Source organism: Apteryx rowi, unplaced genomic scaffold (genome assembly GCF_003343035.1).
Source record: "Apteryx rowi isolate R43461 unplaced genomic scaffold, aptRow1 scaffold_267, whole genome shotgun sequence".
NCBI lineage: Eukaryota > Metazoa > Chordata > Aves > Apterygiformes > Apterygidae > Apteryx > Apteryx rowi.
Window position 1 is genome coordinate 397588 of NW_020449052.1, and position 18608 is coordinate 416195.

Genomic DNA, 18608 nt, shown 5'->3' on the forward strand with positions numbered 1-18608 from the left:
GCAGCTTTTCAAGGCTTACATCAAGAAGTATAGCAACTCACACAAACAGAAAATGAAGGGAAGAAAAGAACTGAGAATGTATACATTTCTTCAGAAGATGAGCAATTGCCTTGTGAAATCTGTCCAAAGAAATGGGCTAAGGTCGGTTGAAAATGGGCTCAGTCTATGCTGTGGAAGATCTGCTCCACCAGGAGTGCTGAGGTGCTTAACTCCCACAGGAGGGATTGGGAAATAGCTGCCGGCGCTCTTTTGAAAATCCCACTCTTTGGTGTTCAGAGACTAAATTGATGACAGCAGCAGGAACATTTAAATAGTTAGATGTTAAGGTCCTTAGTCAGAGTCTGTCACTTCCTCTGTTCTGTACAATAGTAAGCAGAACATTAGCACTTAACAACAACTGTACTAGCAAGTCTGAGCATTTAGAAATCATGACTCAGTCTCCCCTAAATTAGGGGATTGCCGACGACATTTTAAAAGTAAGAGAGGTAGAACGCGGTCGTTGTTTTGCCTCTCTTGAGTCAGGTTACGTTTTCCAGGCTTTCTCTGCAAACCCCGGCTTCTTTCTAAAACGAAACTCGAGATTCTCGCATTACCAGGTGATGGCAGGCTCTAGAAAGAAAAGAAAATTATGAAAGGAAGTCTCGGGTAAACACGAGTGCATTTCCCTAACGAGACCCGAGATAAGATCGTCAGGCGCTGGCAACGCTGCGTTACTAAGTTAAAAAAAAAGAAAAGAAAAAAAGGAAAAAAAAACAAGGAAAAAAATCCGGTATTCAGGCTCCCTGGTGACACGCGGGGGGCTTCAAGGAGCCGTTGGTGCCGCCGCGCACCTCCCCCCTCAGCGCGCGCCCCGCCCCGCCCCGCGGCTGCCCTCGCCGCCACGGGGCTGGGGGGGGGGGGAGCAGCCGCGGCAAACTTGCCGCCGTTGCTCCTTCACCGCCTGCAGCTCCCTACCGTATTCGTGAGAGGGCAAACGGGGGACACCGGCGCCTGGCAGCCTTCGCCAGCTCCCCCGGGCGGGGGGGGCGAGAGGCGGCCCCGGAGGCGGGGCGGGGCGGGCACCTCAGGGGTGAGCGGCGAGGAGCGGTGTCTCCGCGGCGACCGATACTGTTGTCTTGACAACTGGGCTTACCGATAAAAACGCTTTTTAAACGGCAGCAACGCCTTTCCCTCCCGGTGGCACGCACCGAGAAAAAAGGGGGAAAACCACCCCTTAAAAAAAAAAAAAAAAGGAACCGCACGGCACCACGCCACTTTATTTGAAAGGGACGGAGTTAAAATAAAGCCCCAGCTCTTCCGAAAGGCGCCTGCCCGGTGGTACCGCGCGGCTGGCTCAAACGGCGCCGCAGCGGGCCAGGGAAACGCGGGGCCACCGCCGCCGGAGAAGCGGGCTCTCCAGCCGCTCCGAGCCATGGCTTCTCCTGCACCGAGCCTGCCTGGCTGAGGGAGGGGCCGCGGGAGGGAGGGAGGCAGGAAGGGGCCGCCATCGCTGGGAGAGGAGGCTCTCGCTGGGCGTACCGCAGTCCCCGTCCCCCCGCGAGGCTGGTCGCCCTTGTGCGCGGCGCGGCTGCCGCGGGGCTCCCCGGCTCGGGGCCGCTGCTGTGGTAGTTATGTGTCAGCGTAGCCGCGGAGGGGGGGGAGAAGGAGGGAGCGTGTGTGTGCGCTCCGAGGACCTTGGGGAGGAGGGAGGGTCTCATCTCCCCACACCCATCGGCATGGTGCAGAGGAGGACGCTCGTTTAAATGTTACTAGCGTCTCCCGGGTGGCTGGGTCGATGTGCACTATGCCTCTAGGACGGTTTAGCTTTCGGGAAGATCTTGGTGTGTGTCGTGCACGCTACCCCCCCGTTCAGGGGTTGTTTTTTAGGGGGCGACGCGAGGAGGACCTGAAAGACGGGGGAGCCCAGCAGGACAGCCCCCCTGGACAGGGAGCTTAGTAGTGACTGGCCTGTATCAACCAGCTGTTCATTATTAACAGGCACAGCAGCAGCAATGTGCAACGAACTTTACAAAACAAACAAAGACAGATTCTCTCCGGGCGGGCTGCAGCCCAAGTTAAAGGTGACCTACAAGACAGAAACGATCGTCTCCGTGCTCTCATTTGCTGCCTCGCGGTCTGTGCAAAAGCTGAAATACGCTTTATACGCTTTGTCTTTTCTTTTTTTATTGTTTTGTTTTTTTGTTTTCTCCTCCTCTAAAAGACGGGACGCCCAGAGCAGTGGTAGATTTATGGCATTCTAGATGCCGAGGAAGTCAAATTGTAATTTACAAGGGAAGGCACAATTATGTGATTGGTCTTCAGTTTGAAACTCGGAAGGACGACTGCCCCCCCCCTTTTTTTTTAGTTTAAAAGCCAATGCTAACGGACATGGGGGAAAGGCAAGACGGAACGCTCTGATTTCTTAAAAATGCACAATTCTCGTGCTTTTTTACTTAAGGGCTTCTCGCAGTCTCCGGGTCAATCTGTAGACAAGAACGCGAGCAACACACGGTTAAACAAGACCTCCCTTTTTTAAGTTGACCCCAGAGAGTTTCAGACCGTTCTCTGCCCTAAAGCAGGGAAGGGTCAGAGCCGGGGGAGGGAGGGGGTGCACTCCACCTCACGCCGTCCCAGCTTTCGGGGCAGGAGGATTTCCATAACTCAACCCCAGGCACCCTGCAACTCTTCCCCTCCCCCCCCACGAGCGCCTGTTATTCCCCTCTCCTCGGAGCATTTTCCCCCACACGCGTGGGCTTTCCCCACCAGCTAACCCTTGCCTCCCCGTGGCCTTCCGCAGCCCAAAGCGCTGTGAAACGGGCAGCCGCAGGAAGCCCGCCCGCCCGCCGGCGAGCGCAGCCAGCGCGCATGCGCCACACCCTGTGGCTGCTAGGAAGTGTAGTTTACCTCCGTACCCAACGTCAGGCTCCATTTTCTCCTCGCGCTGCTTCGAGCGCGCATGCCCCTACTCACGTCCCGCCTCCTCCTCCGGCACGTTAGAGTCTCTTCTGCTGGGGCCGGTATCCCAGGCAGCATTGTCACCACTGCGCCCTCCCTCGCGCACGGCTGCGATTGGCCGGGAGAGCAGCGGGGCGGGACACGAAGGCGGAGGCGATTGGCTGGCACGGCTGTCGCTCGCCGCGGGGATGATGGATGCAGCTGGCTGCTGGCTGTGCCGGGGAGGCGGGGGCAGCGCTTCCTCTCCGCCTCCGGCGCGGCTCCGGGGGAGCCCTGCCTGCAGAGCGGGGTGACGGCGCAGCCACTTTCGTGGCGTCGCACGGCTTTCTCAGGCCCCCCGCGCCCCCTCCTAGGGGAACGCGCAGAGCTGGGATAAAGCATGTCCTCCCCTACCGGCTTGCTAAAAACCGGACACTCCGCAAAGTTCGTGCCCTAGTGCCAAAGCACCAAACTTCACCCGCGGGCTCCCGGCCGGCCGGCCCGCGCGGCGCGGCGGCGGCGGGGGCTCGCCCTCGGCCTCCTGCCGGACCCCCTGCGCGCCGCGCAACTCGCCCGGCGCCGCGCTTTGACGGGATCGCGCCGCGGCCGCCCCCGCGCCCCCGCGGCGCTGGAGATTTCCTTCCCGCACCTACGGGCCGCCCATCCCCTCGTTGCTATTGCAGTGCCCGCCGCCTTCCCTCCCCAAATGTGAGTAAGGGGAGGAGGGATAATGAATATGCACACGAGTGCTCGCCCCGCCGCTGTTCCGGGAGGGGGAGGGGGAGAGCGTGTGTGTGYGTCTGTGTGTATGCGGTGAGTGTGTGTATGTGTGTGTGTGTATACATAGGGCTGGGAGGGGTGCGCATGCGCCCTGCGTGGCGGGGCTGAATGTTTCCCAAGTGTTTGAAACTGGTATTTGGGTTTTCCACGTTGGATCAAGTGCGGCGTATAGGAGCGAGGCGGCTGCATTAATATCACCGGGGAGCAGCGGCGGCGGCGGTGAGGAGAGCTGGGGAGGAGGGCGCGGAGGAGAAGCGGAGCAGAGCGGCGCTGGCGCATGCAGAGGGGCTGCCGCTGCCTCTGACAGACACTTTGCAGAGCACATTTTGTTTCCAGATTGTTTCGGAGGAGCTGGTTTAAGCCCCCCTCCCTTCTCCCCCTCCTCCTTCCCCCCCTCACACACACACACACACACACACACACACACAAATCCCTCTGATTGTTCCTACCACCTCCTTCGTGAATTACCCACAACGACAGCCATTCAATCAGCTGCTGCTGGCTGTAGGGGACTAGCGGAGGGTGTGTGTGTGTGTCTCTCCCTCTCTATTTCACACAAGAGGAGTCAGATGTAGCTTCTCTCGGTTTTTTGGGGGAGCTACAGAGAGAGGAGGGCAGGGAGTGAGCCGTGCATCGGGGTTGCCGCGTTTGGAGGGAGCAGCACTTGCTCTCGCACGGGCAGGGAGAGAGAGGTGTGGGGAAGGATATATTTTTTTTTTCTTTGCCGGATGAAAATGTTGAGTCCTGCAAACGGAGACCAGCTTCACCTAGTGAACTATGTGGAGGATTATCTGGACTCCATCGAGTCTATGCCCTTCGATCTGCAGCGAAATGTCTCCTTGATGAGGGAAATTGACGCCAAATATCAAGGTAAGTGCTTTCTGTGTGTGTGTATGTGTGTGTGGTATGGGGCTCGGGGGGGAGGGTGTCTTTCCCTTTCTTTTCTTCAGAGCTGAACCTCGGCTCCGTTTGCCCCCCTGCACCCCACAGGGATGGTAGTTTTATTTTTGGGAGGCGAGAGGAGGGAGAAAGCCAGGAGAAGGGATCCGAGAAGAGAGAGGGGCTGATCTGCAGCGTTAGCTCTTGTCATGGGGCGGAACAAAAGGTCTTCAGCTTCTCTTATTAAGCAAGGACTCTGCTTTTCTGTGTAAATTGCTGGCCAGGAAGGCGGGGGCAGGGAAGTGGGGTGTGCAGTGCACAAAGGGGGGCTGTTCCTAGCGGTGGGGCTGAGGCGGAAGGGTTTTGGGGTACAGGAGAAAGTGCTGGGTGGACAGAGAGGGAGAGATTACAGCACAACATTTAGGAATGTACAGTATTCATTATGGCTGTAGTAGGGGAGAGAGGCAGCTAGTGAGGGAGGGAGGAGAGGGGGGTTAGATGAGAGTGGGGGGCAGGGTATGCTTTCTTCGTTCCCTCTTCAGCGGGTTTCGTTTCGCCCTGTAAAACAGCCCTGCTCTGTGGGGCGGGGGGGCGCCGGGACTGGTGTGTGTATGTATTTGTGTGCGTGTGTGGTGTGTGTGTGGAAGGGGGGAGATGATACGGCTGGGTTTACGGATGTGCTGAATGGTGAGGTGCCCCCTCTCCGCCGTGTGCTGCCGGCACTCGCGCTCAGGGCACACTGTCCCCTTGCCCCACGGGTGGAGGGGAGGGGAAGGGGAGGCTAGTTTGTGCGGGGTTCAGAGCAGCTTTGTCACTTGCTTGCTTGTGTCCGCTTGGGAAGGGGGGGGGAGGGGAGGGTATTCGGTGCCGCTGGCAGCGGTGACATTCGGGGTGCCGGACCGAGAGGTCCCCTTTACTTCAGCGTGTGCACCGCCCCTCGCCCCCATGCATGTGGCTTTAGAGGCAGCGGGGAGCGAGCCCTGCGGTTCGCGTAGCTGCTCCTCGGGCAGCCCGCCAGGGAGCCTGACGGCCCCTGGGGAAACGGCGGGGGGAAACTTCCCTGTGCGGCTCACGCCGCCGCAGGGGGCACGGGGCTGCTCGGCAGAAGGCGGAGAGGAGATTTAAGGCCAGGGCGGGCAGCTTGTTTCTTCCACGCTGCGGGCACGCGCCACTACGGCCAACGGGCGCCTCCGCGCTTTGCTGAAGAATTGGCTTCGTTGCGTCTTTTATAAACACCTCATTAGCATATCGCGGATCGCCCCGCCCCCCGGCACCTCTCATAGGGGAGAATCCTCCCCCACGGAGCGGTCAGGGCCCGCCTCCTCTCACTGACTGGCCCTCTGGCCGGACTAGTCCGCCTCGTGCTCCGCCTCCTCGTGACGTTTCGAGAAGCAACTTTTCTGTGGGGTTGATTTGAATATCTCGACCTGCCCCGGCCTCTCGGTTCCGATTGGCTGAGGCGGCGGCAGTGGGCAGGCCAACCTTGGGCTTTCTGAGTGTGACTGACGTGTTTTCGGGATGCGAGAGCCGCTTTCCCCGCCTTCTCTTGCTTCTGATTGGGGCGATGACATTGGGGGCGGGGCTCCCGATAGCCCTGCCCATTCTGATTGGCCTTGTTTTATTATTATTATTACTCCTGGTTCTTTCTGGTCCTGATTGGCAACACCCGGCCAGCAGGGGCGGGCTTTCCCCACTGTCGACTCTTATTGGCGCAACGGATGGGTGGGCGGGCTGTAGTCCGTCTCCGCCCCGTCTCCGCCGCGTCCCCCTGTCCCGCTCCTCCTCCGCTTCCTCTTGGTTTGTCTGCTACACTGAGAACCGGGGGTAACGCCGCCGGTTTCCTGCCGGAGAACAATGGCTGAAACGTAACATCCGGGGCGTTGCCGCTGCGCTGGTTGCTAGGAGCAGTTGGGCCTCCTGGCGAGGCCGAATGAGGCCACTTCCTGGTTGGCCGTCGGGCGCGTGCAGGCTGTGTTACGTTAGGACCGTTAGTACCCGGCGCGCCTGCCGCCGCCCCGCGCGCTAATGGCGGCGCCTCGCGCCCTTCTTTCCCCGCGGTGGCTCTTGGGGCCGCCGGGCGGAGCCGCGGAAGCGGCACTCGGCGGGCGGGCGTTTCTGGTGGCTTTTGGGTCCCGGCGTTGTTACGCCGGTGTCCTCTGCGCTGTTGGCAGCGGGCGGCCCCGCTGGCGGGTGCTAGCGGGTTGCGCTGCGGAGGGGTTGGTCGCTCCCCAGGCTGAAGAAAGCGCTTGTGCGCCGTCTCCCGCACGCCGTTGCCCCGGCAGAGGAGGCCTCCGAGGGGAGGCGATCCCTGAGCGCGGACCTCCCGGGTGGCTTCCGCCCCTGCTGGCCACAGAGATGCTTTCCGCCCCCGCCGTCCGGCCCCGACCTGCCCCGGGCTGACTGCCTTGCTGTGCTGCTGTGAGAGCTGGGGCGGGGGGGGGTTCTCAGGTGCGCCATGCAGCCATTACGGGCAGTCTCGGCCAGCGCTTGGGCTGCAGAACTGTTTCGGATTAAAGCTTTTAAAAAATACAGCCCTTTCGTCATTTTTGTGGCGTTTGTGATGTTGGGGAGTGTGCATTCACAGCTGGTTAACAGTTGCATGTCATGTAAGTTGCACAAGACTGAGCCGTGTTTCAAAAAGCTGGCAGAAAGCATTTTTTTTCCTGAAATTTCTACAAACAGCGTAGTTGGCCAAGCAAGTTCTTCTGAGCATGCTGATGTAAGGAATGGTAGTGCAATCCTCCTGCGGTCTTTAGTAGATGCAGCTGTCCAGCTGTTTCTTTTACCTGGGATCCTGCTCGGATACCATGCTTTTGAGTCTATCAAAAGACTCTCTGATACTAAGCAACCCTTTCTGTTTGGGTACGCTTGCGAAAAGGCACATCTTGCTTGGTGTCTTACATGACTGAACATGTGTCTCAGGAAGCACTCAGTGCTTTGCAAAATTCAAGACCGTTGCAGTCGAACATTTCTCCTGTTTGATACAGCAGCTCTAGAAGGTGGGATACCACTCTAGTTTTGGTGTGTATGTGTGGCACTAGAAGTTTTCTTAATGCCTGACTTAAGTCATTTTATACCAAAATAATTTGGGGGTATCTAGGGAGCAAGTATTCCTTATGAAAGATGCTTATGTATCAGATTCAGATGGGCTGAACTCCTGACGTTGGTCAAGTGACAGAACATAAAACTTCTGAATTTCAGCCATTGAGAATAATTAATGTTTAATCTTCCTGAATGCCTAATCTTCTCTAAATTTTTTTCTTTTTTGATAATTAGCAAAAAAGGCATTTGTTTAAAATATTTCATAACACATTCTTAAATATTTACGTTGGCCAGATAGGTTATAATGCAGTACATGTTTAACTCTTCTGAGAAGCATATACTGCAGCTCTAGTAACTAAAGTAGAACTTGAATAAACTTTGCATGTCTTCACAAGAAATTTGGAATGTGTGTGTTCTAAAAAAATCTACTGTGAGACAAAACCTGAATCACAGTATCTTTGTTACTATTAGTTGCATATATTAACAGCTATTAGTATGTTCTTTTATTTAGAAAAAATCTGAGAAAGTAAAAGTTCATATTTGTGAATTTCAGAGACAGTTTTGGTATCACATTTGCATGTCTATGAGATTCTGATTTTTATTAGGTGATTTTTATTAGGTGAACTGAGGTTAGTTTTATATCAACATTTTGCTCTTCTAAGGTAGAATATTGTAAGCTGCAAGAAAATGGAAAAATCAGAGAACAAGATGCAGATTATTTATAAAGTATAACATTCTTGTTCGTGAGGACTTAATATGTTTATGCTAAAGTTAGTGCATCTTGAGTTGATCTGAGTATCATAGTGAAACTCAAAACCTGCTTAAAAATAGGTTTCTAGAGCTATTCTTGAAACTTTAAACCCTTTTGTGCAAAGTTCTTTCTTATAAACTGTTGAAATAGTCCCTAAGGTGCAGTTCAGGATCTAACTCATTTTCAATGTCAGTATTTTAAATCAGAAGTTCTAGCTACTCCAGTGGTTGCGTAGCATCTTCATGTTATTTTCTAATTTTTTAAGTGTGTATTTGTTTCCTCACAGTACGTATTTAATGGAAATTTATTTCTGTGTTTAAAATAGTAAATAGCAGGTATTTTACAGAATATTTAGGGAAGAAACCAGCTAGACAGTTTAGATAATGTAATCCTAATTCTGCAGTCCTAAGGATTTGAGTGGCCTTATATTTGTAGAAAGAGGTAGCTTAGCTGTATCAGACAAAAGTTACCATAATTCTTTTGCATCAGCTGTCAAGTATGATATCAATTATTAAGTAACTCATCTAATTTCTACGCTGGTTTGTGCTTTCTCTCTCTTTCTCTCTCTCCCACTGCCTTTCTCCCATTCTCAACCATTCACTAAAAGTATTAATGTTATTATATAGAAAATGCCCAGGAAAACAGCTGGTTAATTCCCCTCTAATTTTACAATTAATATTGGAACTTTTGATGACATACTTTTTTGTTTTTTGTAATTACTGATAAATTTAAAGGGAAGATTTTACAGCATTCTGGGTGTTTACCTGTCAGTCTGCAGCTTCTCATTCTTTGTGACAAGCCGTTTCATAAACACTGCTTCTCTTGCCTACATATACAAATACACAGATTTTAACAGTTTAAAATAAAATTTATTTTCTAAGTCTAAACTGATAGCATTTGCATTCTGTTCCTGAGTGACCCACGAGAAGAAAAGTAATCCCCTGGAGTCGTGAGCCACTTGTCAGATTTCATCTTCAGGGAATCTGCCTTTGATCAGCTTTGTGCATTACAGAAAGGTGTTGCTGCATAAAAAAGGAAAAATACAGGAAGGCTTTGTTTTGCCATTCTCTCTATCCAAAATATTTATAGTTTTTATTTCTTCTTTGCAGAGATCCTAAAGGACCTGGATGATTATTATGAAAAATTTAAACGAGAGACAGATGCCGTGCAGAAGAGAAGGATGTTGCACTGCATACAGAGAGCATTAATTCGGAGTCAGGAGCTGGGAGACGAGAAGATCCAAATTGTCAGTCAGATGGTGGAGCTTGTTGAGAACAGAACTAGGCAAGTGGACAGTCATGTGGAACAGTTTGAGACTTGTCAAGAGACTAATGATACTACCGGAAACAGCGGGAAAGCCAGCCAAGATAAATCAAAGACTGAGACAATCGCTCAGGCTGAAAAGCCCAACAATAAGAGATCAAGGCGGCAAAGAAATAATGAAAATCGAGAAAACGCTTCAAATAATCATGATCATGATGACATCACCTCAGGAACTCCAAAGGAGAAGAAAGCAAAAACATCCAAGAAGAAGAAGCGATCCAAGGCTAAAGCAGAGAGGGAAGCTTCTCCCCCAGATCTTCCCATTGATCCTAATGAGCCAACATACTGCTTATGCAACCAAGTCTCCTATGGAGAAATGATAGGATGCGATAATGATGAGTGCCCCATTGAGTGGTTTCACTTTTCATGTGTGGGACTCAATCATAAACCAAAGGGCAAATGGTACTGCCCCAAATGTAGAGGAGAAAATGAGAAAACTATGGACAAGGCATTGGAGAAGTCTAAAAAAGAAAGGGCCTACAACAGGTAGTTTGTAGACTTTTCGTAGTGAAGAAAAATAAAACCACCAAACCAGTGTATTTATTGTCAGTGTCACCTTTGTTGAGGTGAAAGGATTGTAAAATGTATATTTTTAAAGGAGGTTTAAAACTGAACCATTCCTGTTATAGGGACGGCAATAAGAGCAATTTTGTTTTTCATTTGGTAAGCTGTAACAAGAATGTGGTCTGTGGACCAATGTATTCCAAAAGTAAAGTAATAAGAGTTTAAGTTGAATATTCAGGTGGGTCTTAAAAGACAAATTAGTATTTTTTTTTTTTGGTGCTGGTAGCACTCAACCCATTAAAATTTTGATGACAAATATTTCTGAAATGTAATTTCTTTTTCTTTAATGGAGAATTTTATTTACCTCTTGAGCAAAATTGTCAAATAGTTTAGCCATCTGGCTGTATTTGAATAAAGCTACAGTACATTACAAATGTAACTTCCTTCGGTGACAACCTGTGCAAGATCAAACAAAAGGAAGGTAAAATTTGGTTCCTGCTACAAAGTGTGTCAGTATAACAGTTCAATAGCAAATGTTTAAATAGGCTTAGAAGGTTATTTTTTAAAAAAAAGGTAAATGCTTAAATTTTACACAACAAATATTTTATATGCTGGCCAAGCACCACAAGGGCCATTTTAAGATGATTGAATATGTTTTATATTTAACCAGGAAGTGGTTTAGTAATGGAACTTAACATAAATCAAGCTTTATACTGTCACAGATAGTGGTGTAGCAATCCTTAATTTGTATAAGTTGTATAAATGTACATTTTTAAGTGGAGTTGCACTTACTGTATTATACTTGGAAATGCAACCAAATGCCATTGTGTAACCAATGTGCATTTCCTGCTGTATGTATGAAAATTGTACAGCTGTGATATCAAGAAATAAATGAAACAACTTTGACAGTTTGCTCCTTTAGCAATCATGTTTAATGATCATTCATATAGTTTAAAAAAAAAAAAAAAAAAAGTAAAGTCTCTTTAACCTTAGCAGCTCCAGCAAGCTGCTGCTAAGAAGCCTGAAACTGTTGTAGTGGTAACCAAATTATAGTTCTGATAATGAATCTTCATGGACCATATGACCAGCAAGCACGTAAGAGAATCAAAATAGCATTTAACCTTCCATGCAACTCTACTCTTTTTGTGCTTGCAGTCACTCCCAGACCTGGCCATTTGTCTAAAAATCAATAGTATAGAAGTGATATTGTTCAGTTGTTTTCATGCTTTTACAGTATGGATATAAATTATTCCATGTTTGTTACCAGCAGAAAGTGCTTTTGCATTACAGTATTTTTAAAGTATTATTGCCACCATTCCAGGGTAGGCGTTTTTATGCTTCATGGCCACCATATATAAAAATATTTTAGCTATAATAAAAGTACCATACTTTATATTGGGTATCCAGATCCTATTTCACATAACTTCATAGTGACAGTTGGTTAGATTCTTTCCTTCACCTTCATAGCTGGAGGGGTTGACATTCTGGCTGAGTAGATTTTGGCTCTTCTATTTCTCTTGCAGAAGTCAGTCTATGGGCCTTGACTTAAGGGAGGAGGGAATGGGACCCAATAATAGGAGGAGGATGGAGGCAGCAAAATACAAATAGGTTGTGAAAACCAATGAATCAGAAAAGAGTGTTGTGAGAACGGGGTTGGGATTGGGGATTTTTTGGAACACAGTGTTTTCTTAAAATTCAAATTGCAATGTTTTGCTTCTTGGACAGTGAAAACTGAAGTGACACTGCTTTTTTCTAGCGTATTACAACCAGTCTTTCTGTTGGAAATAGGAGCAACAAGGTTTTGGAGCCAGTTGAAGGGGCTAGGTATTCTCTAAAGAGGTACTGAAAAGCAAGCCACAAGATGCACCAACTTGCATGGATATCCCCTTCCAGATATATACACACACACCACGCTATGTGTATCTATATACATAGTGACAAATAAAAGTCTTGTTTTACCTCTAAATAGGCACCCTAAGCGTGTGTGCATATGTATTTGTGTTTTCAGTCACTGCAGACTGTCAAATTACACTGAGTCATCTTTGCCTTAGGTAAATGTCCGCTCAGAATCATGTCTCCTGCTCCTGAGGTGGTTTAGGGTTGATGCATACTTTCTGTAGTTTCTTACTTTTCTCTTCTCTTTTTCCCTTTCCCCTAAATTCTCTTTTTCCATTCTTCCTACACGTTTACCAGTCTTTCCTGCTTCTCTCTCCACTTACTGCTGTTATGGCTAATCCCAAGGTTTGTGGTCTCTTCCGCCTCAAGCATCCCCTTGTCCTCCCACCAGCCTGGGATGAGAACACAGATACTTAGTAAGACCGTACTAGCGAAACCCCAGTGCAACTTTATACAGGAGGTTGTGCAGACATGGTTTTGAATCTTGCCTTTCTCATTAAATGCCTGCATTGGTTCTGTGTGGCTTTCTAAATGTGAACAGCCAGAGGAAAAAAAGATGTGAAAGAATACAGTAAGAAAGTTCAGCTGAAGATGGATCAGTAGAACAATGTTTACCTTGCCCTTAAATGAATATACTTCCAACTCTTGATGGCTTGCTATGGCCTCCCATATTACAAAAGGCAGATGCCAATCTGCTAAGTGGCCTGAAATGACATCCTGTTCCACATTTTTGCATGATTTAGGTTATCATCCCAGCTCACCATATATAGGCTGCAACTTTGTTTTGCTTCTTGTCTCTGTTGATTGGTTGGACCTTCATTATACCATTTGACGGGTCTAGTTTCAGTCTGTGAGCACAATTGCTTACTTTACTTAGATTCAAGGTACTGTGGTATTAAGCTCTTTGTCGGCAGAAGTAAGGCCATCTCGTGTTATACTGACACACTGCCAAATGCTTCGTATTATGAAAACTTTTCTCCGGCTTTGATATACTGTTTAAAAACCTGTTTTTACAAATGTACTAATCCTCCTTTTTTTGGTTATTCTGAGTGAACTTAATGGTCATGAGACACTGTAATTCTCTAAGCCAATTTTCTTTATTTCTGCTCATGATAGATGCAGCTAATTTATAAGCTTTCTTGTGTTGCCTGGCATGGTGACCACACTTTGACTTGAGGAGACCATCTTCAGTTTTGAGAGAACATCTGAATCTCTTGGTGGCTATTTACCACTGAGACTGCCAACAAAAGGCAAAGAGATGGATGCTCTCTCTTCTAGGAACTGAGCAAGGTTTCTGACTCGTTTCCCACAGGCTAATGAACAACTATCATAACGTGAAAATAATACATAAAAAACAGCAGATGTTCATTGGAGAGGAAGTCTCAGCAGTATGAATCACAAACTTCTTAAACTTTTCATTGAAAATATTCAGGCAGCTGTTACCACTGTTGATCTGTGATAGATGTAACAGGAAAATCTATATCGTGCTGCTGAACCCTTGACCTAATGATAAAATCCTTGTGATCAATGAAAAACAGGGTTTCAACACTTATGTCAAGGGAACTGGCAGCAAGCTGCACACTTGAGTGGTCCCCATCCACAGATGACAGAGTTGTTCTGCAGCAGGGCGGCTGGCAGTTATAGCTGGTGCTGAAGATACAGTCAGAAGGTAAAAGAAGACAGTGAGGGAGCCCTTTATGTGCTACTTCAGATGTAAATGCAAAATGTTCTTAGAGGGACAGATAGACAGAACCACCATGAGACTGAAACAGCAGAGCAAAGCATCAGTTTCGACCATTATATCACCTGAAAGCATCTCAATTAAACAGAACTACTGTCTCCATTAAGCAGCAGCAACCCTGGCCATGCACATCATTAGGTTTAAGTAGGTTTCTTACTAATTAAGTGCAGTTGCTGATTGAATGTGTCCTAACTTCATGGAGCAGGCAGAAATACAGTTGAATTGGACTGCTCCACTGGTTTCATTTTTTGGTAGAATATTTTTAGGTAACCTTTCAAAATTGTAATAAAAATATTGTAAGCAGTATTTTACAAACTATAATGCAAAAGAGTTCTCAGTAATAGAAATGCCTAAAACCAAATTTGAATATCACTGGGATGCATTCTGTTGCTTTAGTTATACTTATGATTGTCCTCATAGCTGATTTGATCTGTATATATAAAATAAACCTCTGCCATAGTCCAAAAGAGCTAATAATTTCTCACTTTTGAATATCAAAAGTAGTACAAGCATTCAATGTAATATCAAAAAATACACACAAAAAAATTCTTATTTTCCCAGATATTACTGAAGTCTATATCTAACAAGTTTTAGGAATGACTCAGTAAGGAAGAGCACAGGATAGCAAAGAAGTAAACAAAATATGATTTGAAATTTTGAGAGATAGTATTAGTTTTTTTCATGAGTTCAGAATGGCTAGATTACTTTTCCCAGTAAAATATTTATTGTTGCTGGTAAACAAACAAACAAAAAAAGCTAACATACCTCTGTACACCTGTTAGAGCAGGAGAAGCCACATTAATGACCAAGTTAGGAAAACAGGGCAGATGACTTTCCTCAATTTCAGGTTTCTATTTGTCAGCACATGAAGCTTGATTATCGGAGTTAATTTGATCTCTCAATCCATGACCAGGCTCACATTATAAACAACTTCGCCAATGGCAGTTGCCATCCCTCACCTCTGGTAGGTGTTACAGGCCCCTCTGCAGGACCTTACTGCTCTTGCAGCTCTGCTGGAGGAACATGAAAGGTAGATGATACCAAGTTTTTAAAAACAGGTGCCTATGTTTAAATTTCCAAGTCTTACTTTAGAAGTAAAAGTAAATGTTGTGGCCTAACATTCCTGAAAAGGACTGCTGGCTTTGGTGCCTTATCAGAAATACCTTGCTAGTTCAGCTAGCCATTTTTAAAGATTTCATATAATATCTATCCAATATAAGATGATGAAGTCTCAGATGCTACAGTAAAGAAGACCATGGAAGTAATTCCAATCAGATAGATGGATACTTTGTACAAGTCAAAATTCCTTCTGATATTGGGGTTTGATCTGCTGAACATCTGATTTCCATCCAAACTTGAAGTAGCTATTGAAGCAGTGAGCAAAAATGTATCTGAAATGGTAGACAATATGGTTATTTTAGCTGCTATACAACTGTGCTGTAGGCACTGTTTGCCTGTGCATTGAAACTGTCAAAAAAAAGTTTCAAAGCAATTCCTCAGATTGCTTATGAAATGTGGTCCTGTAAATATTGATAGTAGTATTCAGATTTAAGCTGGCATGTTACTTTTATTTTCAATAGTTTAGTTTACTAATTCAGCCTTTCTATATAGCTATCAGCCAGCATGAGGGCTTGAAGGGAATCTGCAGGAGCAGTAGAAGATCTAGATAGCAGCTGACTTTATGCTGATGGTAGGTCAGCTTTCCACGTCAACCCTGGCCAAACTAGGCCTGAACTACTGCTTCCGATTCATACCTTGGGAAAATGACCAGCATACAAAGAAAACTGAATGTTATCTTGCATTTGGCTTGCTGAACAGTCAAGTAAATCCCTAACAGGTTAACATATCTAGGGCTGCTAACCCAGCATCTGTAAAAAATATATGTATACTTAAAATAAACTTGGATCTTCTAGTGAATCTTGTAAAACTTGATGAAGACAGATGGACTCATCTCTTACACTCTCACTTTGTGGAAGAATTAATGCAATTTAAATGACTCTTGTCCCTCTGGTGCGATACATCCTGAACATCCTCATCATACAATACACTTAACTAGTTTGAATTTTTAAAAAATAAATCAAGTTTGCAAAAAAAATGTGGCGATAAGGATGAGAAACCCAAGTGAGTTGTGCATAAATGATTTACCTGCATTCGGAAAGGAATATTTCACTGTGTTAATTATAAGATATATATCAGGGGACTTTTCTTTTTGCCAGTCTCCTCTCTCCTTGAGATTTGCATGGTCTCATCTGAAAGAAAATGCTCCATTCTGATAATAGCTTCTTCAGTCTTATAACTTTGAGAACAGACAATTTATTGAGAGCCATATCAGTAAAACATGAATTGTTAGAGGCTTGTTCCACACAGTGATTTTATTCAACAACTAAAACATTAAAGGCAATTCTTTCAGAAACATCCCCTGAGTTTGGATGCTTTAGTTTGTAGGTATCCCTTGAGGACAATAAAAGTAGGAGGAAATGAATGTAACATGTTTTAAACTTTATTCAATTCTAATCTATGGTCACAATTACTTAAAAACTTTTATCACAATCATATCATTTTGGCATAGTGTCACTGCAAAATGGAATTGCTTGGATGCCTTGATTTTGCATTTCCATGCTTTATCAGGATTTGATTCATTTTATGTTTAGTCTGAGTTTCTTATTTGCTGAGCTGCTTCTGTTTGGATTGGAGGCAGTTTCAAGAAGACAAAAGTAGTATTTTTAAATTAAAATCACTCATATTGCTCTCAATCTCTGTGTTATCCATATATATATATTTTGTCTGGGAATATAGAAGATGTCAATATGACCTCCCTTTTGCTGAGCTCTTAGATTCAACACAAAGAAACCCTTGCAAAAGGAAGACTGGGACTTGTGAAGAACAGAAGACAACAATACCAAGGTAAACAGCTGGACTTCTATAACAAAAGTAAACATTTCTGGGCCATAAAAAATTTAAAGGAGTTATATCTAAATTGGTTCAAGGGAAATAGAACATCAAATTTCCTGAAAAGATTAAATACAAAGTATGCTGAGACTTTTTCACTTCTGCTAGTTTTGATAAAAGGACTGGAGGCTATGTTGTGCAGAGGCAGCACTAAAATTTTACAAAGCCGGAACTGTGTCATGCTATACAAGAGAATAATGCAAAACTGTTAGAAGTGTGTTATCAAGGTATCATATCATTTATAAATTTTAATTTATAGGAGGCAGTGCTGACCAGAAGATATCAGCCTGTGTAACCATGTTTACACAGGTTATAAGGGAAGCACTAGACCTTGTTTGTGCAAGCCAGAGGTTTTGACTGCAACTCACTGTCAAACCATAGCTGAGCAAGTTTCTCAAAAATGACTGAATATTAATTTCCATAGGTAAATCATTAGTATTTTGCATAGGTAACTGAGGCAAATGTCAGATACTCTACTTATATTTTAGCAAATATTTCAAGAATTAAGTAGAGATCTGTTACCTAATGCTACTAGCTTACTAAAGGTTTAGACGAAGAAACTTCTGGAGGCCTAGTTGAAAAGATTTGGACCAAAGCTCAGGAGAAAGAAATCTTTTTTTGTTTGTAGAACTAGTGTAAATCTTATTTTAAATGTGTCGGTATCAGCCATATCTAACTTTTGGGACATTTATTGTCCCATTCTTCCTAATGTAGACAATGCCTGAAAGCGGACAATGATTTCTCTGCAGGTTTAAATGTAGCTCCATACAAAAATGCTCAAAGCAACCTGAAGAGCCAATGACTATCATTCCAATATCTCAACAAAGGAGAGAAAAAACGTGCTGAGAGAGAGAAAGAGACTTGGGGTAGCTGCCTTTGTGAGCAATAGCAAAAAAAATGGCTTTTTAAGATCAATTTCTTGCTTGAAGTGAAAACTAGAGACACAGGCTGAGGTATTCTGTCAGTGCAGGTTGTTCATTTACATGCTATACCTTCATCTAGTCTTTCTGAACAGCAATGATTCCCACTAGAAATATGGGTAAGGCACCTCCACTCTGTATCAAGCAGCTGATAGAGGCTGTTTTATTACGTTGTGTTAACCTTGCACAAATTGTGCTGGTTAACAGTGTTTTTTGTCTCTGAGGTCTCTGTTCTTTTTCTTCTGGAAAATCCCTAGGCCAGATCTTCCTGGCCTAGATAGATGAGGATCTGCACACACCCTCCCTTTTGCACTGCTTGGTACAGGTATAGTTCATATGGATTTGGTGGGTATAGTTCAAACGGATTTAATACATGCGATGAATGAATTGTATTTCATTCTATGCAATATACTGAATGACTTTCTGAAAGCTTATATATCCTGCTTATCCTGCTTAATTGTCTCTGCTGGGCAATCTATTGTACTGTATGCATGCAGTGAATTGGGAAATACTATACATCTTTGCAAGATAAGATGACTATACTGACTACAAAGCCACTCTTCCTTGTCTAGCATCATTGGACCTTGAATAGGTTTTAGGGGGCAGGATTGGGTTTCTACTACAGGTGCACAGGATTGGAATTCCCAACAGCCAGCGTTCTGAAGGGAATTTCCCATCACAGGGATTTGGACATCCCCCCAAATAATTTTAGGTAGATTGGGATGATCAAGAAGATGACCATAAATAGCACAGAAGTGAAATGACTGCGCATAAATTGTACCAGGTATGCAGATGACTTGTTGTATGCAGCATGATTTGAAATAGAGTTTTAAGATATGATCATCTTCAAAATTGCCAAAAGGACAATCTGGGGAACTACAAGCGGGTCAGTCTCACTTCAGTCCCTGGG

General features: G+C 45.7%; 1 protein-coding gene and 1 long non-coding RNA gene across 4 annotated transcripts; one reads left to right on the top strand and one right to left on the bottom strand.

Annotated features, from left to right (window-relative positions):
- LOC112967169 lies at positions 1-1049 on the bottom strand. Its single transcript, XR_003253877.1, has 2 exons — positions 955-1049; positions 1-609 (listed from the first exon to the last, which is right to left on the bottom strand). It is a non-coding gene; the product is annotated as an uncharacterized LOC112967169 (long non-coding RNA).
- A 2498-nt stretch (positions 1050-3547) lies between these two features.
- On the top strand, positions 3548-11100 carry ING1 (inhibitor of growth family member 1). 3 transcript variants are annotated; one of them, XM_026068036.1, is made up of 2 exons: positions 3548-4563; positions 9475-11100. In XM_026068036.1, the coding sequence occupies exons 1-2, from the start codon at positions 4422-4424 to the stop codon at positions 10176-10178; spliced, it is 846 nt and encodes a 281-aa protein (XP_025923821.1). In that variant the 5' UTR covers positions 3548-4421; the 3' UTR covers positions 10179-11100. The 3 variants fall into 3 exon arrangements, with proteins under 3 accessions (XP_025923821.1, XP_025923823.1, XP_025923822.1); XM_026068038.1 differs by lacking the exon at positions 3548-4563 and adding an exon at positions 6355-6437; XM_026068037.1 differs by lacking the exon at positions 3548-4563 and adding an exon at positions 7027-7571.
- The last annotated feature ends 7508 nt before the right edge of the window (positions 11101-18608 follow it).